Genomic DNA, 25205 nt, shown 5'->3' with positions numbered 1-25205 from the left:
CACCCAGGTCAGCTTGCAGTCACTCATGGTTTCTCCTCTTTGTGCTAAAGAACTGCAGCGAGAGAAAGCTCTGCAGAGGAAAGCAGAAGTGGATAAAATAGCACTGGAAAGGAAGCTCATACGGAGGAAAAAGTGAGTAAGGCTTCCATGGGTTCCTGCTGTTCCATGGGTTATTGTCCCTGGAGGGCTTCCCTGCTCCAAGGACTCTGAGCTCAGAGGTGCTGGATAGCAAAGGCCAGAAGCAGCACAGGGATGGCCATTCTGAGCTCCCTGGCTCCCAAGAGAGGAAGGACCTTCTTCTGTTGAGACAGAAGATCTTCTTCTCTATTGGAGTGCTGAGCCCTCCTGGCTTAGATGCTGCCTGCAGGGAGCTGGGCTCTGGGCTTGCCTTGGCACTGCCTCTAGAGGTGTCTTTAGGTCCATGGTGTTGAGTTGCACCTTCTTGATCATCTCCCTTCACCAAAACAGTGGGATTGTGGTATGGGCAGGTGTGGGGCACAGAGCAAAGCTTGGTTTGGGTCCTGCTCCTGCCACAGCATTGCAAGTCCTTGCAATGCTGATCTGCCAGGCTTCTCCTTCTGGTGGGACACCACCCACAGAAGCTCACGTCCTTTAGGCTCCCCTTCAGCTGCAGCAGTAGGCCAGCCCAGGAGAAGCTCAGCTCCAGCAAGGCAGCCCAGCTCAGGACACACAGGCAAAGTGTGGAGCTGAGAGTGGAGGCTGGTTAAAGCAAGTCTGTGTATCAGCACTTCCTTCAGCCCAGGCTGAAGTTGGTTTCATGGGCAGGAGACAGATGAGGCTGTTTCAGATGGCTTTCATGGCAGAGAGCACCGGTTTGCTTGCTCACAGCTGGGTTCCTGCAGGAAATCTGGCTGACAAGAGCCTGTCTTGCAGGAGAGGAGTTCCTGCAGCCTTTGCTTTCTGACTGATAGGATTATTCTCATGAAGGAGCAGGCTGTGCCCTGAGGGGTGCTGAATGAGCTGAGTGAGAATTGTAGGAGAGATAAGCAGATGTCAGCAATCTGTGATCTGCTTTAAACTGGGAAATCAAGAGACAAAGAGCATTTTCAGGCATCAGCACAGAGAGCTGCTGGATCAGCCTTTGGCAGTGGGCTGGAGGTGTCTGGCTGTGCCTTAAGAGGGAGCTTGCACAGCCAAGACCTTATGATGGCAAGGTTCAGGTTTGGCTGGTCCTGGAGGTCCCCTTGCACCAATGGCATCACTCGGGATGTTCCCAACCTCTGTGGGTTGAGAAAAATTCACGGAAATGGTCTCGTGGTTCTGCCTGGCCTCAGGGTCAAGGAATGAAGTGCAGGGCCGGCCAGGACTGCTGAGCCCAAGTTTCTGGTGGGGACTCTCAGCGATTTTTTCTGTTTTGTTTGCTGAAGGGAGCTGAAGCAGCTGGCTCAAAAGCGTGAGGAGGAGGCAAAAGCCTTAGAGGAGGAAGAGAGGCGGAAGGAGGAAGAAAGGCGGAAGGAGGAAGAGAAGCGGAAGAAGGACAAGAAGGGTGTCTCTGTGGGGAAGCAACCTCCAAAAGCAGAGAAGGGGAAAACCAAACCCCCAGAGAAGAAGGAAACCAAGGCTCCAGAGGGGAAGGAAACCAAGGCTCCAGAGAGGAAGGAAACCATGATCCCAGAGAAGAAAAACAAACCTCCAGAAAAGAAGGAAACCAAACCCCCAGAGAAGAAGGAGACGAAAATCCTAAAGAAGGCAACCGAACCCCCAGAGAAGAAAAACAAACCTCCAGAAAAGGAAACTAAATCCCCAGAGAGAAAGGCAACGAAATTCCCAGAGAAGGAAACCAAAGCTCCAAAGAAGGGGGAAGCAAAAGCCCCAGAGAAGGGGGAACCCAAAACCTCAAAGAAGGATGAAACCAAAGCCCCAGAGAAGGGGGGAACCAAAGCCCAAAAGAAGGGGAGAACCAAAGCCCCAAAGAAGGGAGAAACTGAAATCCCAGAGGACGCAGCTGAGATGGAGAACTTGATCCAGAGGTTTCAGATCTATGAGTCATTGCAGCAGAATTTCTCCTACTGGAACAGAGTTCAGGGTACTGTGCAGATACCTGTGATCCAGAAGGGAAACAAGTTCCAGCATGCAGCTGGAAACCAAGGTCAGAAGACCAATAAGCCTCAGGAGAAGGTGAAGAAGAAACCTGAACAAAAATGTAGAGACCAAAGCAATCTTTAGTCATCTCAGCTGGAGATGCAAAGCAAAGTTACAGAGGGGACAGTCAGATGATGATGTTCCACAATGACTGGGTATCATCTGTGCTGATGGGGAGGTTACCCCTTCTTGGGACTCAGTTTTTTCAGGCAGGGAAAGATTATTCTTTATTCACTCAACTCAGTTTCTACAGTTTCAGACCTCGTGTCCAACTTTATTTAATAGATTTCTTTCTAATTACGCTATTGGTTAATAAAATATATTTTACTTGTGCATCAAATCTCTCTATTGTATTGTTTACTTGTTCTCTGCACTGATTCTCATGGGACAAATCCTTGTTGTTGCAGGTACATTTGTTTTTCACCCTCAGAACAGATTGTTAACAAACTCTCATTCTCAAAATAGCTTCACATGGGAACTTGTAACTGCTTCTCTGCACTTAGAAGAGATGACAGGCCAGCTGTTAATATTGCAGAACAAGGCCTGATTTCATAAGGCCTTTCTTTTATTATTATTCTACCTGTCTATGACATCTCCCCCTTTTCATTCATTTAAAAAAGGCTCCTATGTTCTGATGTTGAAACAGCTCACTCTTGTGAGGGTATTATCTCATGAAGGTTTTCACTGGTTATTATCTGTTAGACAACTGAAAGGTGAATAAGCCATAAATGAAATAACAGCATGATGGTCTACTGGAGGGATTAAAGTTGTAAAAAGCATATTGGAATTCTAAGTAAATCAGTTATGAGAAAAACTCATGGGAACTGCAAATTCCATGGAAACAGAAATTCAGTACGACTTTTTAAAGTGCAGGGTTACTGAAAAATAAATATAATAACGTGCAATTTAGCATATTGCTGAACAACCCAACAGCTTTTTGTGACTGTATCTGGCATCATTTTATATGGCAAATTTGTTAGCATTCTTGTTAAAAATATCAGACCATGTTAAAATTTGATAGGTAATAAGGCGTTGCATTTACCGCTTTTCAATCTCTCCAGTAACTGTAAAACTATATAAAACAATCAGAATTTAGTCAGAAAACGAAATAAACTTAAAAAAACCCTATAGCAACACGTTTTCAAGGCGCACAAACACAGTAGGTAAGGCTCCTGCCTCCTATCAGACAGAAGTAATCAAGCAGCTCTGCGCCAGAGCAGGGGCCTGTGCCGCCCACAGGGCAGAGGGAAAGCCCTACAAAAAGGGAAACTATGGGGAGAAGAGAGGACATTTAAAGTGCAATGACATAACTACACATCAATAAAGCTTCTCTTAATATTCACACAATAGTCATCCCTTCATTGCGCGGGCCAATCCTCTCATTATCCATGGATCCCAGCAGGGCCCTGCGGCCGTGAATGCGGCCCGCTCTGGGCTCGCCTGGCTCGGCCGCCACAGCGCCCCCGGGGCCGCTGCACCTCTGCTCCCCCAAAACACCCGCGGGGAAAAGAGCAGGGCAAAGGCAGCAACACAAAACAAACTCTAAAACCCGCACACAAAAAGATAAACACAGAAAAGGCACAAGCTGCATTTTATTTCATCTTCTGCCAACACAGTCACTGACTGAGAGTTGCATTTCCACGGCAAAGATCTGCCTTTTGAGAAACTTCAAACACAGAAATATCTTTTTTACGAGATGTGTACAAGGCCAGGCCTCATTGGAGGCACAGCTTTTCTCACAACTCTGCATCATCTTTAACTGAAAAAGAATTAAGCAGTATGGTCATGAGTCTGGCATCTCAGCCAGAAAGGCCAGGTATTAGAGGGAAGAAGTCAGCCTATAAAATCTGATTAGTTTTCCTCTTCCATTGGTCTGTCAATAATGTTAATCAGAATGTATCTCTACATGTTAACATGAAGGTGTTTGTATTTACATAAGCAGTAATATATCTATAAAGACTTTTGAATTCTCTTCAAGGACAAGAAAATTTGAACCAATAATCCTTTCCTAATAGACAGGTCCAGTTTAACTTTTCACTGAAGATGTTAAACCCAAGGGTAGTTCATGTAATGCTGTCCTTACATGTCGCTATCTTCATGCACAACAGCCCATCTTTATTCTTCACAGCTCACATTTAGATGGTTTTCTAAAGGCATTGTCTTTCATTTTAATTGGTTAGTAATTTACTGCAATTCGGTTCATTGGTTGGTAGTTGCTAAAGTACACGTTAGTCAAAACCTTTCCTCCCTAACGAGGTTTACATTCTTGTCTCCTGGATAGAAGCTGTGGGTAGAAGTCTTTCTTCTTCTTTCTTCTCCTTTCTCACAGGAACTTGTCAGGCTAGCTGTTAGCTGTACTTAGCTGAAGCAGCAGGCCTGAGCCATAATTTTACAAGGGTAACAAAGCTCTTCTTTTATACGGCTTTACAATATTGTACGTAACAATGTTGTATGCAACATTGACATATGATTATTTCAATCTTAAAGAATAATCTTAAATTTCTTTCACGGGAATTTTGACCTTTGTAATATTTGTGTATGATATATTTGGAGTTAAAATCTGTTTTGAATCATCCCTTCATAGAATCACAGACTCATGAAATCATCAAGGTTGGGAAAGCTCCCTGAGACCACGGATTCCCAGCTGTGCCTGATGCCCACCTTGTCCCCAGCCCAGAGCCCTGAGTGCCACCTCCAGCCCTTCCTGGGACACCTGCAGGGATGGGCACTGCCAAGCTCCCTGGGCAGCCCCTGCCAAGGCCTGAGCAGCCTTTCCATGGGGAAATTCCTGCTGGTGCCCAGCCTGAGCGCAGCCTGAGGCCGTTCCCTCTGCTCCTGTCCCTGTCCCTGGGAGCACAGCCCGACCCCCCGGCTGTCCCCTCCTGGCAGGGAGTTGTGCAGAGCCACAAGGGCCCTCCTGAGCCTCCTTTGCTCCAGGCTCAGCCCCTGCCCAGCTCCCTCAGCCCCTGCTGGGGCTCCAGCCAGGATAGCATCCTAGTGCTATACAAAGAGCAGTGCCGTAGGTGCCTTTATCACCACATTTTAATCTTTCATAAATACAGAAAGACTCGTCAGAAAGCACTAAAGCCAAGTCAGCAGCAAAAGTGCCAATGTCCTCTGCAAAGCAGCGCGGCCCGGGCCGGGCCGGCCCCAGGCTCGGTGCCGCGGTTGCCCGGTAACCGCGCCCGGGCCCTCAGCGTCTGTGACGGCGCCGTGGCCTCAGCGCCCGCAGCCGGCGCTGCTGCTCATTCGCACTCGGCATTAGCCAAGCGAATGGTTCGCAGAGATTGGTCTCTACGAGTCCTGTGATTTCGCGGAGAATTGGTCTCTGTGAGCAACTCGGAAACTCGCAAAACATTGGTTTTTGCTAGGGACTCCTAAATTCACAGAACATTGGTTTCTGTGAGGGAGTCCTGAACTTACAAAGCATTGGTCTTTGTGAGGGACTCCTAAATTCACAGAACATTGGTTTCTGTGAGGGAGTCCTGAACTTACAAAGCATTGGTCTTTGCGAGGGAGTCCTGAATTTCGTTTGAAGGTAAAGATTGACTCAGGTTGTACTTTCTGGTTTTGTCACATCTCTGCTCTGAAAGAGAATGCCAGAGGGAAATACAGGATGGGATAATGCCAGTCTTCAGTTTGGTGGCATGTACAGCTGAGGGGATGAACCATATATGGTCTGCTGATGGTGCTTTTTGTCTCACCGAAGAAATGCAACATTTCCTAAATATACTAGTCTATCCATTTTTTCCTATAGTATTTATTTAAACTACTTATAGGTGAATGAGTTCTGTTCAAGTTTCAGGGGGTTGTTATGATCTGGTTATTAAAATTATTAAGGAGATGCCTTAATAAAACATGACCATGTGCCAAAGTCAATAGTTTGGATTTTATGGAACAGTAAATGTAAGGAAGAGAGAGGGAGAAAGAAATAGCAAAAGGAGGGGGGAGGGTGGGAGCTGGGAAGGGGGGAAGAAAGAGAGCGACAGAGAGAGATTTAGTAGAAAATATCACCATTCCATGGATCCCATCCCATTCAATCCTCTTCTGGTCTTCTCTGTGGTGAGGCCTCACAAAATGGAAGACTCCAAAGGATTAATGCAGATTTGGGCAAGGTGGCACTGCCCAGGTAGCTCCCTGGGCTGGAGCAAGTTTGGCTCTGTCTCTTGCTACTCTCAAATAATATAAAATCTTTAGCACTAGGATATCCTTTGAGTCTGCCCTGAATTGGGTTGTGGCTTTTCAGATCTGTTGTGTTACTTTGCATGCCCTGCAGTCGTCTGGTGCAAGGCCTCAGGAATGGCTCTGGGGGCACTTTGGAGGTCTTTGATGGGTTATGACACCCCCTCAGCTGCCCCTCATGGGAAGGTCCCCTGGATGTGGCCTTCTGGGGCTGGGGGCTTTTAGAGCTGAGCCAGTTTGCCTGAGGGAGGATGGGTGTCCACTGCCCCTTAGCAGAGGTTGTGCCACACGCCCAGAATTTCCTCCTCCCCCCTCTGTTGATGGGAGGTTTGAGTGCAAACCTGGCCTCAGCAGACGAGTCTGTGGCTATGACTTCCCCAGCCTGAAGGCAGACAGAGCTGGTTTTCAGCACAGCTGCTGGGTCTGGCTTTAGTGGGGATGTATTTTTCTCCCTCAGCCTTGTTCACTTCTCCCCAGACCTGAGCTAATGGGATGCTAGTGTCAGCTTTATCTTGTCTCAAGTTCCCTTAGGCAGCTTAACTCACAGTGCCAAGTTCCAGTCAGGAGGCATTTTCAGGGAAGGGTGGGCTTGGGGGTCTCAGCTTCTCTATACAGTTTTGTCACAATGGGCAAAAATTTCTTTATAGCAATATTTAAGCCATTAACCATAACACTCCAGTCTCTCTCAAGTCCTGTGAGGAGCAGCTGAGAGAGCAGGGGTTGTTTAGCCTTAAGAAGAGGAGGTCCACTCAAGCTGTTTTTAAATAATATTTAAGCTACAGCTTTGATTGTTCTAAGTATTTTTAATGTTGAGCATTTTAGCTCCAGGTTTCAGTATGATCCATCTTTGAATTGCACAAGGTAACCATGTAGTTCAAATAAAGTCCAACTAGAGGCCTAACAATACTAGCTGCTTATGCCAAACAAGCACATAGCTAGTTTCAAATCATAGAAAATCTTTAGCACCAGTATATCCCTTGAGTCTGCCATGAACTGGGTTCTGGATTTTCAGAGTTCCATTGTTGTTCCTTCCAGTTCTGTTGAGGGACTGTCACTCATCTGTGACATCATCACTTCACAATGGCATCTGGATTCCCAGGAAGGACACCAACACCTCGACTTTTGCTTAGGGAAGGACTTAAGCCTAATACTGTGAGTAGCCCCTGGGGCTGTGTTAAGGCTGGAAACTGCCCTGGTGTCCCTGCTCTCCCTGCCCCTGTTGTCCAGCAGTGCTCTGAAGCTGCAGAGCCCCTCCCCAGCCCTCTGTGCCATGCTCCTGTTGCTGGGGCTGTCCTGGTGCAGTAGGGAACACTGTGGGATGTGTCAGGGACAGCCCAGCGCCTTGCCTGGCTGTGCCAGCAGAGCCAAGTGAAACCAATGTACAGCTGAAGCCCTCAGCATGGGCTTCTTTCCTTCCCCTTTGCCACAGCAATTCCTTCTGTCAGGCTGGGCACTCACCTGTGCTGCTCTGGCCAAGCTGCCCTTGGGCACCTGGGCATGTGAGGGGGAAAGCTCAAACTCTGCCCCAAGCCTTGAGAGCCACGGCTGGTCCCAGCTGGAAGAGCTTCCAAAGCAGCTGTTCTCTCCCAGCTCCTGGGTGGGCACAGATGCAGCCCTGCAGGCAGCACTGGAGCCAGGGCCACAAAGGTCCCTTGCTGTCTGCAGCTCACTTGACTGAAGATGCCCCACTGCTGAGGCTCTGCCAAGGACATCCCTCTGTTTTCTTCTCTCGAGGGCTCTGTCAGCCCAGACAGAGAAAACCAATGCTAAGTAACAGAGAGAGCTAAAACTTGGACACATTCCTGTGCACCTCACTCTTGGTGCAGCTTGTCTTGCTTGCTTCCCTTGGACTCAGCCAGCAGTGCTATCTCCTGCCTGGGAGTTTTGAGTGTTGTGCAGGGGTGGAGTTCAGGCAGTTCTGAGAGCTCCTCCCCACTCTCTGGAAAGGTCACTGCCTCAATCCAGTGAAATGTAAGAGGAAACAAATGCCCAAAGAGCAGAAATCCCCAAACATGTCCCATCCAATCACAGAGAGACTCATGGGACAGAGCCATGTGGCTGGAGTATGTCTATTGCACTCTGTATTATTAATTTATTGGTGCTAAGTATTTCAGCAGGCAACTTCCAGGGTTTCCAGAACTGTCCTAGTGGCTGTGATCACAAATTATTCATCAGTGCCACTTGTTCAAGGAAAGCCTTTCTGAGCAAGCACATCTCTGACATTCTTGCTGTTTGGTTTTTTTTTGTTTTTGTTTGTTTTTTTGTTGTTTTTTTGTTTTTGCATTTCAGCTGCTTCCCTCTAAGTTCCAGAGGGAGAAGTTTGTCAACTCAAAGCAGGAGGCCAGCACTGGGGGGAGTTTTCTGCCCAGAATTGGCCCATGTTTCGACATGAGTGAGACTCGTCCAAAGGTAGCCTTTTCCCGCTCTTTTCCTTTCTGTTTAACATGAAGTTTGAAGAGGGTGAGTGCTTGTGACAGGCTCGCCTCCAGCAAAAGACCTCAGTGTCCAGGTCCTGTTGTCATTGCAAACTGCTGGGAGTGGTGGACTGGGAGTCCTGATCTGCACTAAGCCAACACAAATGACCTCTGCTGAAGCTGCTGGGCTGTGCTGGAGTGTAGCTGCCATTGCTAAAACCAGGGGGGGAAGGCTGAGGACACAAAGGCACCAAATTGCCATTTGCCATTCTCCTGCTGAAGGAGCCACCTCTTGCTTTGGTGTGGTCACCATCAAATGCTTGGGGTCACAGCATTCCCTCCACAGTGGCAGCGTTGGCCTTTGAGGCCGAGGACCTGCAGGAATGACTTCAGCTTTAGCAAAACAAATTGCATTACTGCTTTGGGCTGGAACAATGTGTTGGGACCCTGAGGGGGTGTTAGATTTTGCAGGCTGCCAGATGTACAGGGGACTGGCCCTGGGCAGAAGGGAATGGATGTGCTTTATCTGGATCAGTGCCTACTTAGAGTTGTGTTTAAAGCTGCTTTTCTGGCAGGACTGGCTCAGTAGAAAGCACAGTCCAAAGGGGTAGGTGACCGAGGTGGGCTGTTGAGCAGGAAATTGGCAGCAAGCGACACGGAACACAATCCAGGTTAAGGATTGCCCTGGAGAGGGGCCTTGGGAACACCTCAGGGAAAGGCACAACTAAGGCACAGTGTGCTGCAGCCACTCCCTTCAGCAGACTGTGTCTCCTCATGGAGTCACACACAAGACCTGCTTGTGTCTCTGGTGTAACAACAGTGTGACTGGAGAAGGCAGACAAAGCAGGGCAGAGCCTTCTTAAAGCAATGTCTCTGGTCCAGAAGCATTTGCTGTTGTTGTGTCTTTCCAGACATGCCTCTGCAATGGTATTAAAGAAGATGGCAATAATGACAAGAAAGCACCCATTTAAAGCTAATGGAAAAAGGAGATACCAACTCTACTCTTACCCAAGTCGCTGAGAAAATAATTGAAGCTTATCCTCATTCAGCATTGTCATTCACTTGTCTTCTATCCTCATTCACTTGTCTTTTTCCTGACTTCATTTTTGCCTTTACCTGACTTCCTGACTTTGTTTTTGCCTTTACCTCTGTTAGAAAGGCAGTAACTTTTAAATGCAATGAAAGGGGACAAAATCATCCAAGCAAAAGAAAACTGTTTATTAGCAACCACACACAGAGGCGTGTGTCTGCCTGCCCCCGAAAAGGAGCAAACACACCCTCCAAGAAAAAAGCAATCTTTGTATCCCCTTTGTACCCAGCTGGGACAGTCCCTGGCCCCTTTTCCCCGGAGGGGTACTCAAGAACTTCCATTCTCTCTGGCCACCAACTTTTCTGTCCCCTCTCCTCTCATCCTCCTTCCTTTTGGTCAGGTCTTCAGCCAGTTGGTGCTGCCAACTCACAGCAACACCCAACACACCAACCTGAACAAATCCAAACTACAAACAACACATAGTACCAACAAATTCCATTCTTTCACTTAAAAACCTTTTGGCTTCAGCCAAATACCACCTCATCTCTCACACCTCCTCTAGTACTGTTCTCTTCTTACTGATGCTTAAGTTCTAGTTCAAAACAGGTATTTGCAGTTGTGTGGGCCGTGTGGGCCTCAGTTTCCCTGTCTCAGAGTAAAGGACATCCCAAAATTGAATCTGATGTAAATTGGTGGGTCTTACTTACTCCATGAGTGCTCAGTCAGTGCTCCAGTGGGCACAGGGCTGTGCTTAAGGAACGTGCTGCCTGGCATTCTGGAGAAGGAAAGCTGGAGAAATCAAAAGAGCAACTTGGCTTGAGCCTGCTCTAAGCTGATCAAGCAGTTCTTGATCAGCTCAGAGCAGAGGTGGGTGAGCCAGAGTTTGCCCAGTGTGTCCTGGGCACACATGCTCACCCAGAGTCTGTGCTTCACTGGGGATCAGTGTAAGGGATCCTTCATGAACTTTCCTCCCAGCAGCTGAACCTCTCCCTGCTCTCTCGCCTCTCCAGCTGTCACCAGCTCCCCCGAAACGGAGCGTGTTTGGGGTTTCCCCACGAGAGCTGGTATTTCAGAACGTCGTTGCTCATGAGGTCTCTGAAATGGTGCTGTCTCTCATGAATAAGGACAAGGTAAGTGCTGGCACCTGGAGCTTTAACACTGTGCTGGAAGAGGAGAGTGCTGTCATTCCCCCAGTGTACAGCAAAGCAAGTTATCTGCTGCAGCACATCCAGAAGAAAATGTCTCAGCACCTTTGTTCTGCAAGTTGTGGAAATCTTCCTGTGCTGGGAACTGTCTCCTAATTTTGGCCATGCATTGATGGTATCCATGCCAAAGGAGTTTCCTGCTCTTGAAAGCTCTGGATTGGTAGGAATGTTGAGCCTGTACAGTTCTTACCTGCTCTCGTGCTTTGCCTTGAGCTATACCACATCCTGGGTTTCCTTGGTTAATCTTGGCTCCTGGTAGGAATCTCTGCCTCTCTCAGACTGTTTGGCTCCCTTTGTGCAGCTCACAGTCAGCTCAGGGGCTGAGTCTTCTCCACTTTATGCTGGAATCACTTCTCATTCATGGCATTGACACTGCAGGAAATGTGTTCTGAAAGAGCCCTGCAATCAGAGTGATGGAGCAGAAGCAGTGGGAGGCCTTTAGGTGCCACTTCAGGCTCCTGCTAAGTTTCATTCAGCTCTGCTCAGCTTTTCCAAAAGCAACACGGTGCTCTGCTTTCCCTTTGAAGAACCACAGCACATCCAACGCTCCTGGAGGTTTTCACCTTCACTTGTGATTGTTTTGCAGTTTCCCAAGAGAGTTGAGAGGGAAAAAGTTGAAAAATGTCACCAGTTGTGTTCTAGTGTAAAGAGGAAAACAGAGACCATTGGAATTTCCGTCAGGGAAACATTTCTCAAATGAGCCTTGTGCCAAGAGTGGGCTGGTGGGAAGAGACAGGAGGGAGTCCAAATCATCTGGTTTAGACTTTCTGAGAGCATTTTGGTGCTCAGGGGTTGATGATATCTGTGTGCTAGAAAATGCATGTGTGCTGTGTCTGTGAATCCCAGAGGGCAGCACCTGGCCTGCTGGCTGCAGGCAGGAATGCCCAGCAGCCCAGCTTGCCTGCACAGGCAGCAAGAAGCCCTGGAGAGCCAAGATTGGCTTTGCATACTGGAACCACACTGTCACTCAGTGCTGGTCATGTTTCTCCAGGCAGAAAATGCCTTTGAAGCCCAGAGTCAATAGGCACAGCCTGTCTGTGTTTCCATCACTTTTGGCAAGCTGAATGCTCTCATGGTTTTATGATTCCTCCTTGCTGCTTTACTGCCCGTTTAAATTCTCTTTGCCATCTCCTTGTTTTAGGGATTGTCTTGCTGTGTTCCTTCTTTTGCTTTTCAGGTTTACTTTTATTCCCAGGAAGGCCACAGTGGTTTGGTCTCCTCTCTTGCTGCTCTGCCTGCATGACTCTATCTCCACAACGTCCCTACCCAAACCTCATCTGCTAGAAGGGAATTTTTTCCTTCCCCCAGGACAATTTGATGCTTTGCTTTCAGGTAGCACATTCGCCCCTGGAACATGACAACTTCATGGCTGTGTGCAGGCAGAAGCCAGCAGGTTTTTTGGCCTTGTTGAATATGCAGATGACTTGGTTCAGGTGCTCTGTCTCCATCCTGCTGGTGCTGACCTGCTTGGCCCTTCCTTCCCACCAGGCACTGCCCTACTGGCCCTGGCCACAATGCTGGAGCCAGACAGGAGGGATTCAAGCTCAGCCTTGTGAATGATGTGCCTGTGCCTGCACAGCTGAAAGTGCTTTGGAAAAGGGGCCAGGGAGGGATGTCAGCAGGGCACGGACAGGTCTCCTCTCGTTTCCACAAGTGGCAAAATCATCATTTGATGTCTTTGCTGCAGACTGCTCAGATGGTGAAGGTCTGCATGGAGAGCTCACCTTACTTCCAGCTGGCCTGCCCCAGTGATGTGTACCACATCGTGCCACCAGGCGCCTCCGCCCCTGTGCGCATCCGCTTCAGCCCCGACGAGAACAAGGTGAGGCTGGAGGAGCCAAAGCACACAATGATCTCCACAGCCATTGTTTTCCCTGCACTCTGCTCCAGCCCATTGCATGCTGTGAGCTGGGCTCCAGGCCCTGGGCAGGCAGCCTGCAGCAGCCAGTCACACCTTGGCACTGCTGGCAGGCACTGCAGCCAGGCCTGACAGGCTCTGCTTCCCCTCCCTGCACATCCCTGAGCATTCCCAAGGGAAGATGCACAGGAACAGGATGAAAATGACAAAGAGATGTTGACAGATGTTCAGCCATCTCTAGGTCCAGTGGAAGGGGTTTCATTATTATGGAAAACACTCGAGGGACAAAGAGGTCAGAGAGCTTTCCTCCTTCCTGACTGCCAACAGCTTCCCTGCCTGCCCCTGGGCTGGAGCAAAGACGGTGCTTTTTCACCCCCTCTGTTCTGCAGCCTTGCAGCTGTGCTGTCCCAGAGCACAGGTGACCAGGGCACAGCTGCAGGGGCAGGGCAGAGGATGTGCTGTGCCCGTGAGCCCAGCCTGGCACAGGCACACTGGGCTCTGGGTGCCCTTGGTCAGCAGGAGGTTGCTGAGCTGCAGGGGACTTGGACACCTGCCTGAAGGAGCTCGTGTAGGGCAGGTACAAGCTGCAGGCAGAGCTGTGGGCCCAGAGCCTGTGGCAGTGGCACTGCTGGGGCTCTGTCTTCATGCCTGTCACTGTGCTTGCTCTGTCAGCTGGCACCCATTCCGTGCCAAAGGTGCTTCTGCATGGAGGTTTGAACAGCAGTGCTGAGGCCCTGGCAAGTCTGATCTCACAGCTGGCATCTGGAGACTTGTTCATCCAGAAGGGTTTAGGACATGGCATGGAAGGGAGGAAGCCTTGCAGGCAAACAAAGAGAGGCCCTTTCCAACAGCATCCTGCAACCTCTTAGCACTGTTCTTCTCCTGACTTGGTTGGAGAGGCAAAGTTAGAGGGGAGTTCTGAGCCAACTGATGTTTCTGCACCAGGCCAGAGGTGCAGGATCTCTTTGGGTGCAGCTGTTTTCTCATCTTCCTCTTGCTGCTTAGAGTCAGTTGAACACTTTGTCCTATTCTCAGACAGTGGGAATATAGAAACCTAAAGAGGAATGTGCTGTGTTCCCTAGCTCCATGTTCCTTAGAAGGAGCTTAGGAATTATTTAATATCATTAAAATTTGTGAGTGAAAATTATGGTGGCCTAGGGCAGTTCTCCGTATGACCCAAGTGACACAAGAGCTTAATGCCACTGGGATAGCTTTTGCAAAGGGCACTGGTGCCTTTAAAATGTGACATATTAGAAAAACTCAGTGTTCATTTTAGGGTGGAATAGGTAAATTGATGCCCGGCAAATTGATGCCATGGATGAGTTACAGGAAATGGATGAGTTACAGGTTTTTCTTCTGCCACAGGGATGGCACTAAATGCCCTGTGCTGAGCCAGTTTCTTTTCCTGCAGGATTATTCCCATGAGCTCACCTGTATCATGGCAAAGGAGAAGATCGTTGTGCCAATTCGGGCCATCGGTGCCCGAGCCATCCTGGACTTCCCTGCCCAGGTGGACTTCTCCGAGTGTCCGGTCAAGCACAGCACCCAGAAGACTCTGCTGGTTCGCAATGTCGGTAACCGGACAGCTCATTACCAGCTGAGCACCCAGAGGTGAGGCAGCTCATCTGTCCCTGTGCAAAGGATATCACCTTTGGGTGAGAGCAGAGTTGGGAAAGAGCAGCAAAGGAACCAGAGCATCAGAGCTGCTGCCCTGCAGCCCTGGCTGGAAGTGAGCAGGATGGATGGCATCTGCTCTTGCTTTCAGTGTTCTTAGCAGGATGCAGCCTTTGAGCTTTCTCTGTCCCAGATTTCCTGGAGGGTGCTGGAACACGTTGGTAGCTGGCTTGCTGAGCACAAGCAGCTTCTGAAATGCTTCCTCACCACTGCCAGCCAAACAGACCCATTCTCTGGGAGGCCCCAGGCACGTGGCTCTCCAGTGGTCCCTGCATCAGATGCCCAACATGAGCTGTGCTGTGGGCAGCTGGTGCAGTTCCTGTTACTAAAGCTGCTCTGATTTCCCTTGTCACCTCAGAGCATCAGCTGCCTTTTCTGTTCCATGATGAACCTTTGAAAGCCAGTTTAAGATTTCAAACAGATGATTTAAATCTCTGAATAAGGCTGTGCCCCCTTTCATTGAGATTTCTTTTTGAATACTCTGAAGTTCCTGTGTTTCTGCTGTTTTTTCTTTTTGGTTTGTGTTAAATGTTTTCCAAAAGATCATGAACTCTTCACTGGGAGCTTTCATGAAGGTCGAGCTCCTCTAATGCCTCTCAATGTACCACATGCCCATAGGTATATGCACAGGTGTATAGGAAATAGGAGATATTTAGGGAATATGTGAAAAGCACTTGGGCTGATTTAGAAGATAAAAGTACAGAATAATTTCTGCTGGAAATCATCTGAGCAGACACACTGCTCAAAGCAAGACCAGTGTCTGGAGATTGCAAGGTGCCATTGGGAGATCTGGACCTGTCTTTAGATGCCATACAAGAAAACAAACAAACAAATGGACCTAGTTAAAAAGCAGAAGAAAACAACCTATTAAAACCCCCTCCATAGCTTCTCTTTTCTGCCTGTTGGGTGCAATGGTGATTCATTGAAAGGGCAGCTCTAACAGGGTGAGAACTGTCTTAAGGAACAGCTCACAATTAACAGATAAAAGGCCAAAATTTAGCCTGCCAGCCCCATCTCTTGGCAGTGGTTTTCATTTGGTTCTTACAGTGTCAGGGATGTCTCCTTCACAGCTCTTCTATCTGTGGGCTCAGGGAACAGCTTAGTGATGTTGGCTGAAATGCAGATGACTGCTACAGCAGGAACAGAGGAGTCTAGTGGGTACAGCCCAGGGATGTAGGAGATGCAGGGGCTGATTTGCACTGAGTTTTTCAGTCCTGAAACTGAGTCCTGGACTTGGCTGGATCCTCTTCTCCTGATAATTTGAAAAGAGGAAGATACCTTCTTTCTCAGGCAAGAGAGAAAGAAGTCACCCCTGAAGTCACCCCGAGGAGTGTTATTCCCATCCTGCCATCTGAGGGCAGGGACATGTAACATGGGGCAGCAGTGGGAAGGGAATGGAATGGAATGGAATGGAATGGAATGGAATGGAATGGAATGGAAGGTAGTACTGAAGTGTGGCCAGGGATTCCCTTAAATGGCAGCTTCTCTGTTCTGGTGGAATTTCTGGCAAAAGAATAAGAAGAAAATCCCGTGCCTTGCCCCCAGCAGGCACTGATTCCCCCGAGCCCCAGCAGGGACCTGCAGCAGTGCTGGCATCAGCCCCGGGGCAGATGCAGGAGCACGTGCACTGATCTGGCTCTGGGGCTGCTGAGGCCTTGTCTTTCCTCCCCTCCCTCCAAAGTCTCACGTCCAGCACATAAACATTGCTGGCCCAAGGCTTCTCCATCAGCCAGTGATGGTCTCACCAGTGGGAATGGGAACAGCTCAGCCCATCACTGCAGCAAGAGGTCCTGAATGAGCTGAACCTGAAGCAAGTGACATCAATCAAGCTCAGCTTGCCAGATGTTCTCTTTATTTCTGTGTGTGATGTAATCATCACCAAACTCCCCAGAACAGACTTTGAAATGACAGATTGACCAGCAGCAAAGCACCCAGGCCAGGAACTTTTGTTTCCTCAGTGGGGCTGGAGAAGAGCACAAAGCACATTTCCCCTGAGCTGTCCCTGAGCATCAAAGCACAGAGTCTTGTGCTTGTCAGGCAAGAGCTCTTTACCTGGTGACCAATCCTGATGGCTCCTGTTAAATCCAAAGTGCACCAACACATTTGCATTAACATTTCCAACACCTCACACAGAGTTTCTCTGCTGGGCCAAGCAACAGTTACCAGCCTGGAGAACAAGCCACAGTCCCAGACTGCATTGCTGGTAAACACACAGAAACCTCCTGTTCTGCTTCCTTGATGTGCTCCTGCTCATGGTGCTTCATTGAGCTGGCATGGGCTCCTTCAGACTGTAAATAGCATCCTCCTTTTGGGTTTCCATGTCACTCTATTGCTCTAATCTGCATTTGCACTCTTTCAGAGTTTTGACTGCTCCTTTTCTTAGAGCAGCTTTCATTGAAATGTTGATTAAATGTGCCCTTTTTAGGCTAAATCAGGATATTTTCAAGGCAAAATAAACCAAAGAATCACACTGCAAATTCAACTGTAACTATTCCTTGGTCTTCAAGGAAAAGTTCCTTCTCCCTGTCTGATTCCTAGGCTGTAATATCCCAGGACAGGTAGTGCCCTAACATTTGCATCTCCTGAGATGAGGTTTATAGGCAGCAGGAAAAGAGAAATTCCTGAGGCAGTCAGTGTCAAGTTCTGCATGCAGATAGCTCTGAAGCCTCTCTGTGCTCTTCACAAACCATTCTCTGATGGGATTGCTGGCAGTGGGACCCTTGAGCCTCATTGCAGAGAGCTGGATGCAGAGTATGGGGGAGCTGAGGTCATTTTACCCCCAGGATCTTGTGAGGGCTGGATCTCCTCAGCAGTGGCTCAGTGGCTGTTTCTGAGCCTGTCTGTTCTGTCCTCTGCTGCCTGTGCTTGGTTTGCTCCCTGCTTGCCCAAGGGAGCTGCAGTGCAGCAGGAATCTCCTGGCCAGGTGTCCCCCCAGCCCTGATCCCTCTCTTTGTGTTGCAGTCCTTTCTCCGTGGTGCCGACCGCAGGAACTCTGGCTGCTGGGGACACCATGCAGGTGACAGTGACATTTCATGCGCTGACCAACGGGGAACATTTTGGGTCCCTGTGCTGCAACACAGGTGAGTGCTGGCCCTTGCAGGGCACAGGACAGTTCTCCACATGGCTCCCTGTTGTCCCTCCCCCTGCATTCCCTCCAGAGGTACCTCCCTGTTCAGCTTTAGCCCATAGAAAACTGAAAACTCCTTGGTGTTCAGGGGCTTGAGAAAGTGGATCCCGTCTAAAGGGTGAAGATTTTTGATTCCTGTTTTGCTGGGAGTTGCTGAGTGGAGGAAGGAGAATCCCTGATTCTCCACTCCCATGTGGCTATGCCTGGGTGAAGTTTTATTTGATTCCTGGGCCGTGCTGGATGTGAGGTCTCCATCAGACTCTCTCCAATGCAATGGATTTCTTGCACACCTCTGTCCCATATGCTGCTTCTCCACTGGCTTGTCACACATCCTTTTTCTATGTGGCCCTTACACATAGATGTAGTTTCTGTCTAATAACATTTTCAGGCCCTCAAGTTCCTGTTTGGTGACAAATCAAGACCAATTTTTCCTTGTGCCCATTTCCCAGGCTGTTCATGTTGTTACAAACCTCTCACATCTATCTCCCATTTGATTTCTAGACTGAGGAATCCCATTCAGTCTTAATGTAGAAGCTGCTCTGTACTTATTAATCTTTCTATTGTCCCTTTTTTATTTAATGTGCAATGCGCCAGCTTGGTTTTTGAGATCAGAACAATAGAAAATATTTCAAGACTGATGTGGCTGTGGGTTTGGACAGGGAGATGATGATGATGATTTTCATGGTGTTCATTTGAGAGTGGTTTGTCATATTGCAGAGCCAGGCTGGTTGTGTTTCCTCACCTGTGTCCCCTCCTGCTGTGCGCTGTCACTTCACTTGTTCCTCTGGGCCTCCTTTTGCTGCCCACCTGCCCCCAGGCATATTTGCTGGTCAGCAACAAGGGATCCAAGGGATCAGGAGAGATGGGAGTCTCGTGGGATGCCCAGGGAGACCCTGGGCCAGGCAGGGCTGAACAGGGCTCCTCACCCTGTCACCTGAAGGACTTGGATGCAGAAATCCCAGTGATCTGAGTGGGTCACCAGAGCACACTGACCAATCCCACTGTCCATCCTGTCACCTTGGGGCCAAAGCTCTACAAACACACTCAGAACTAAGGGGTTTAAGGAGCTGCCCAGGACATCCTCACCACTCTACACACAGAGCTGTCAGGATGTGACAAATGGACTGATCCACAGAACTGCTCATTCAGATAAAAACTGTGACACCTTCTTTTGTGCCCTGGGATTTGTTCTGTTCCTTGTGCTTCCATCAGCCAGTGAGCTGAGCAAAGACTCCCCTTTGCTTTGTTCCAGGTGAAGAGAGTATCCACACAAAGCTCCATGGAGAAGCTGTAGATGTTGATGTTGTGTTGAGCACAAATTCCGTGGAGGCTGGCAAGACCTTCATCACCATGGCATACCAGACAACCGTGTTCCTGGAAAACAGGAGTAACATCACAGCCCACTTCCAGTGGAAGGCTTTGCCTTCTGAGGAAGAAGAGAATAAAGAGAAGAGGAGGTTGGTTTGGAAGATGCATTTCAGTGAGATATATAGCCCAAGACTGAAACTAACCTATGGCCTCAGGGGGGTGTTGGTGCTTTTGAATGGTTTAGGCCAAGTAAACCATGCCTGGCACTGGGGTGTGTGTCCCTGGGCTTCAGGAGCTCAGCACTCAGCATTCCAGTTCCATTTATACTCCAACCAGGAATGGCATTTTGGGAAGGAAAGGTTGGTTGCAATGACTGATTTCCTCAGGTTCTAATTGGGCTCCTGTCTCTCTAATCTTCTTCCTACATGACCTGGCAACATCTCCCCTTCCCAGGGAAGGTGGGATGCTCTGTGACCTTTATGTGCATCCCCCAAGCAGCTCAGTGGGAGGAAAAGCCAGCTGAGGTGGTCGGTGGATTCTCCCTCAGTTTTGGCAGAGGCTTTGAGCCAGGAGGTTTCTCAGGAGGGATGTTGGCTTTGGAAACCTCTCCTGAGCTTGCAAGTGTGGGGTGAAACTCCCTGCTGTGCCAGTGAACAACAAGTTATCCTCTGATCCTTGTGGGACCTTCGTGGCTTGGCTCAGCCTTTGCTGGGGAGCTGCTGCTGCTCCTCCCCAAGTGCTTTGCTCTCCTGCACTCCCACTTCTCTCTGCAAATCTGTGGCTTATTAAATGATCAGCTGGCCTTGTCTCTCCCTGGGGCTGCAGGCAGTGTCGTTTGCTGCACCCATCGGGTGAGGAGTGGCTGGAAAACTTCACGGAGGAGAAAGAAGTAGAGAAGGTGCAGGGCTTTTCTGAAGATCACACTGCCCTCCTGAGAAGCAGGGTCCAGGAGAAGAAGGCAAAGGTGCAAGATGACCCCCTGCTGTTCGCCAGTGACAATTTTTTCATTGAGCCATTGGTAAGTGACACCCGAGAACCTCATTTTCTTCCTCTTCCTCTTCCTCCTCCCAAGCACCCTTCCCCCAGCTGCAGTCACTGGGCAGATCCTCAGCTGGCCCCATGTGCTGGCAGGGAGGATGTGGAGTTTCTGGAGCGGCTGCAGAGCTCCCTGCTCAAAGCATTTGTGCCCTGCAGGCTCAAGGCAGGGCTGGGAGCCTGACACAGCCCAGCTCTGCTGCCAGGCTGGAGCTCAAGGCCCTGTGTGCGTGTCCTTGCAGTGTCACAGGGAGCAGTTCCTGTAGGCAGGGGCTCCCCCCACACGTGGGGCTCAGCAGAGGCTGTTGGAGCACTGCCAGCTCACACACTGACCTGAAGCTTGCAATGGTTCCCTGGCAAAAGGAGGCCAAATTCAGCCCAAGGTTAATGACAGAAATGCCAATCCCCTCCTGTAACCATGCCTTGCACTATTGCTGAGTGTCCCTTCCAGTGTCATCCTTGTGTGAGCCTGGACACAAGGGTGCAAGGCTGAAATGGGCCTTTGGAGTTCTCCTGCACACAGGGACACAAAACCTTTTCCTTTTCTGGTGATGCAAGCAAACTGCCACGTGCTCCCATCAGCCAGAGCCCTGATTCTGAGTACTGGCATTGGGAGAGATGATGAATGCCTGGTGTCTGCACGGAGCAAAATCCCTTCTCATCTTGCAGTAAAGCCCAGAATAATCCCAACCTCTGCTTTCTTTCAAAATAGCTTAACTAATATCTGTAGTTCAAGGAAGGGGATCATGTTCTCTTCTTGGTTACTCCTATGGCCCATCTAAGGCCAAGAGCCACCAGTGCACAGTGGCACTTACATCCCATGGAGCTGACAGCAGCATGATGGGACCAAGAGCTTGTGTCAGAGCAGCAGGAATATTGTGGAGAGTGGCAGCTGATCAGCTGAGCATTGAGAGCTTCCAGCGCTGTGTTGAGCTGGGTTTGGAGGCTTTCCTTGGCTGCTTGTGTTGTTCACTCATCATTGATGCTCAATCAAGGCTTACAGGCCTGTGGTTGGAAACAAGAAATGTGGAGTTTGAAGAGCAATGCTTTGCTGTCTCTTTCTGTTGTAGGAGGGAGAAATTGGGCCGAATTGTTCGGCTGAAATCACGGTGACCTTCAAACCCCTGGAAGCACTGGAGTATCAAAGTGTGGCTTACTGCCATGTCTCAGGTGCAGCTCCTTTGCCCTGCTCCTGTCCCCCTCAGTGAAGCCATGGTGCAAGCCTGAGCCCACTGGGCTCCCATGGAAGTGCTGGGAAGAGTCCCTGGTCAGCAGGGCAGTGCTGGCACATCCCCCCTGGCCCTGCAGCCTCCAGGGAGTCTCCTGTGCAAGGCCAGGGCTCAGAATGCTGGGTCTGCCTTACTGATCCCAGAACAGCCCAGGCAGTGCAGGGAGAGGTTTTCATGCCACGGCTTTGCCAGCATTTCCTCAAAGGCCAGAGAGCTCCAGAGCAGAACAGCTTTAGTGAACAAGCACTAAGCCCGTGCAGGCCCCTGGCCTCCAGGATGGGTCCATTTGCCATGGATCCATCATCAGGTGGAAGGAGCTGAGTTAGAAATGTGCTCCCTGGCCCTGGATCACCTCCCAGTGCCCAGACAGCAGCAGAGCAGAGGTGGCTGAGCCCCACTGAGCACAGGGTGTTTGTAGAAGGAGCACCCTTGGCCAGCAGCTGCTTCTCTGCCTGTGTGGGAGTTGTCCCCTTGCAGCTCTCACTCTGTGGAAACAGAACACAGTGCTGAGTGTCAGAAGGGGAGCACTTGGGCAACAAAGGCCTGTGCTCCTGGCCCGGGTAGTTTGGTAATTGCCAAACTCATCATGAGCTTTTGTGCCTGCACTGAATGGATTTCAAAGCTCCTCTAGGTGCATGGGAAGGAAACCACAGAATCACAGTAGGATGAGGGTGGGGTGGACCTTAAAGATCATCTAGTGCCAAGGCCCCTGCCATGGGCTGGGACACCTCCCCCTAGACCAGGTAGCTCCAAGCATGAGTACATCCAGCTCAGAGTCAGGGACTAGCACTGAGGCAGCCTGGAAAATCCAGTGTGACAGAGGGAATGATTGTACTGCAATGGACATCTCTCCCCAGGCCGTGAGATCAGGCTGCCCCTGTGCCTCAGAGGGAAAGGCCAAGGACCCCTGGTTGAACTCAGCTCTCCTACACTGAACCTTGGGAATGTTTTTGTCTACACCCCCTATGTCTATGAGGTGAGCAGCAGGGCTTGGGATGGATCCTGATGGCTCCTGAGGCAGCAGCAAGCCTGGTGGAGCTGTGGAATTGCTGCCAACCTGGGCAGCTGTGAGCAGGGAATATTTGATGTACTGCTCAAACCTGGGGGGTCAGAAACGTGTGTCTGTTGTTCCTGAAGCCCCAGTCCCTGCTTTTGGGCAGCCTTCCTTAGGGATCAGCTGGGAGGCTTCCTGCAAAACAACCCCTTGCCACATGAAACCAACACTGGGTCAAAAAGCTGCATGTTCAGAGGCTTTTGTGGCAGTGCCAGACACAAGGCACCTTTGGACTGGGCTCTGCAGAAGCAGCTGCAACAAACTGGCTGCCTTTGAGCTTCAGCCCACTGCAAACAGCTTCCAGTCAAGTGTCCCTGCTTATTGCTGAAGTCACAGGAAATGCATCCAGCCTCCTGGCTCAGTGCTGGCTATTGCAAAGGGCTTGGGAGTTCTTTCCCTTGCTGACCAGTCCCTCACCACACTTCAGCCTTGGTGCATCTCTGGCTCTGGAAGGAGAAAAGTGTTCCTGGGAATAAAGCAAAGGATTTTTCTACCTATTTGCCTCCCCCCCAATAGTGTCAAGTTTGCAAAAAATTCATGAGGGAGCAACTGAAAGAGGTAGAAAATGAGGCACTACATCATGCCAGACACTTTCAAAAGCGCGGCTGGGGAAGGGAAAGACACGCTGAGTTTTCTTACCAAAGGATGGTGCTGTCTGTACATTTTGATGCTGATGCCTCATTCTCAATGAATTGTTTCCATGGTATGGGAAAGGTGAATGAGTAGATGGTGCTGTTGGAGCTGTGCTCACTGGGGCAGCAGCAGCTCTGGGGTGATTCACTCCGCAGCTGCAATCACCCCACTCAGGGCTCTCAGGGCCAGCTCGCCATGAGCTTGGTGATGCTGAGCAGAGGTGCACTGCTCTGTGTCCATGGGATAAGCCCAGGGTGACTGCAGGTCTGTGGAGTTGCCACTGCTCTGCATGAAAACCCAAAGGCAGAACTTGTCCTGTTGTATCTTTTGACTTCTGCCATTCAGCAGCACAAAGCATCTTCTGCCTTTGCTGGGTGTTCATTGCATCATTAGACAATAACTCACAAGAAGGGAAGGTTCCACCTGTATTTCCATTTTGCTTTCTTGCTTCTGCAGGTGGAACTGATTAACCAAGGAGCTCTTGATGCTCCCTTCACCTATATCCCTTCAACCACAAATGTGGACTTCTGCTTCACGGTTGAGCCTGAGCAGGGCATGATTGCACCAGGTGGGACCCAGACTGTTCAGATCTCCTTCCATACCACCGTGCTGGGGAGCTTTGAGGAAAAATTCCAGTTCAGTGTGGCTGGATCTCCTACACCTGTGATCCTGACCATCAGGTAAGGACTCTGGGAGCTTGGTGGGCACATCTGTAGCTGTCTCTGGGACATCCCCCACCTACCTCATTTTGGGGTTGAGCAGAGAAAAAAGGTGATGCCTGAGGTCTTAATCTCTGCTGTGATCCTGGCATTGCCTTAGTGTCAGGATGCCTCCTGCCCTGTGTGGTACCCAGGAGCTGCAATGACTCCTCCCTGCAGGGATCTCCCTCTGCCTTGGGCCATGGCAGGCAGTGGGATGGAGCAGCTCTGGGCAGCAGCTGCTCTGGGATGTCCCACCTGAACACCCAGCAAGGCCCCCAGGGCTTTGCAGATGGGCCAGCCTGGGGGATTCTGTAGCAGCAGCAGTGTTTTTAAAAACTTCCATTAATAATCCATCTCAAATGGGCAGCAGCAGCCTCAGCTCCCCTCTCATGGCCATGCTGTGGGGGACAAGCTGTGCTCCCAGCTCCTGTGCACAGAGTGCTCTGGTGCCTCCTTTGCACAGCCAGCAAAGGGCTGATGTGGGAGTCAGGAACTGTGCAGCAGGAACTGTGCCAAGGACTGGGGTACCATCCCATGGGCTGGTGCCATGGCAGGAGACAATCCTGGCCCAGCCAAAGAGAGAAGGGCTGATCACAGGGGAGGCAGAGCTCAGTCCTCAGCACCACAGCAGCGTGAGGCCTTGTCCCTGCCAGCCTGAGCCATGTGCTCCTGGGATAATGGAGTGGAAGCAGGAGAGCTGATGCTGGCTGCTCTGCAGCTTTGGAGCTGGGCTCCTGCTGTTGGGGGGCACTGGCTCAAGGCAGTAAAGAAATGAAAGCAATCTGCACTTGATTGTACCAATAAGATAAGGGAGATGGATAAAAAGGAACAAGGAAGTTATTATTTGGCAAGAGAAAAGTGGTGAGTAGGTCTGCCCATAGTGGAGAAACAATGATGCTGGCTTTGTTTTTGGACGAAAAGTGCTGCTTTTTTAGTTTGGAAATCAAGAGGGAACATTTCACCAGTCCTTTCCTCTAGGATTCACCTGTCCCCTGGGTAGAACTGTTGCTGCTCTTTTCAGAGGATGTTTGGGGCTCCCCTGGATTCATGTCTCAGAACTGTGTCTGTAATGACTGTGTGGGTCAAACTCTCCTGAGAAAGCTCCTCCACGGGAACAGCAGTTCCAGCTAAGAAGGAGCAAAGCAGGGAACCTGTGGCTGGAAAGGCTGGTTACAGAAGTTTGTGGGGACACCTTGATGTCCATCCCATTGCAGCTGGGGAAACTGAGGCACGGAGCCCTGTCTGGGTGTGTGTTCAGGGTCCTTCATGGGACCCCCAGCATCCCAGGGGCTTCTCCTGCCTGCCCATCAGTGGCTGTTGGCTGCTGGCCACTTGGCTTGAGCTGCCTCCTGTGCACAGGGCCCTGTGCTGAGCACACGGTGCTGTGTTGGTTGGAAACCCAGGGTGCCCTGAGCCCAGGTTTTGTGCCCCGAGCCACGACAGCCGGACCTTTGCAATGCCTTTAACCGAGCCCTTTCCTGCTCTGTCCTCGGCCTCCAGGGGCAGCGTCACTGGACCGAATTTACACTTCGACCTCCCTGAGCTCGACTTCGGGGACATCTCCTTTGGTGAGTGTTGCCTGGGCTGGGACACAGCGTCAGGGATCTGTGCCTTCCAACAGAAAAGCATCCCTCACTCCTGGTCTGCCCCAG

At 50.1% G+C, this 25205-nt stretch overlaps 1 protein-coding gene across 1 annotated transcript in view; it reads left to right on the top strand.

The window, feature by feature from the left end:
* The window catches only part of LOC139604493 (hydrocephalus-inducing protein-like), a 96610-nt gene that overhangs the window by 53509 nt on the left and 17896 nt on the right, over nt 1-25205 (top strand). Inside the window, exon 14 of the mRNA XM_071455646.1 lies at nt 51-132. Coding sequence (XP_071311747.1) covers nt 51-132 — 82 coding nt within the window. The remainder of the gene's footprint in view (nt 1-50; nt 133-25205) is intronic.

This window comes from Agelaius tricolor, unplaced genomic scaffold (genome assembly GCF_023055355.1).
Source record: "Agelaius tricolor isolate 1412-34295 unplaced genomic scaffold, bAgeTri1.0.p SCAF_51, whole genome shotgun sequence".
NCBI classification, from domain to species: Eukaryota; Metazoa; Chordata; class Aves; order Passeriformes; family Icteridae; genus Agelaius; species Agelaius tricolor.
Note: the sequence above shows the minus strand (reverse complement) of the source record. Positions and strands in the feature narration are given on the sequence as shown.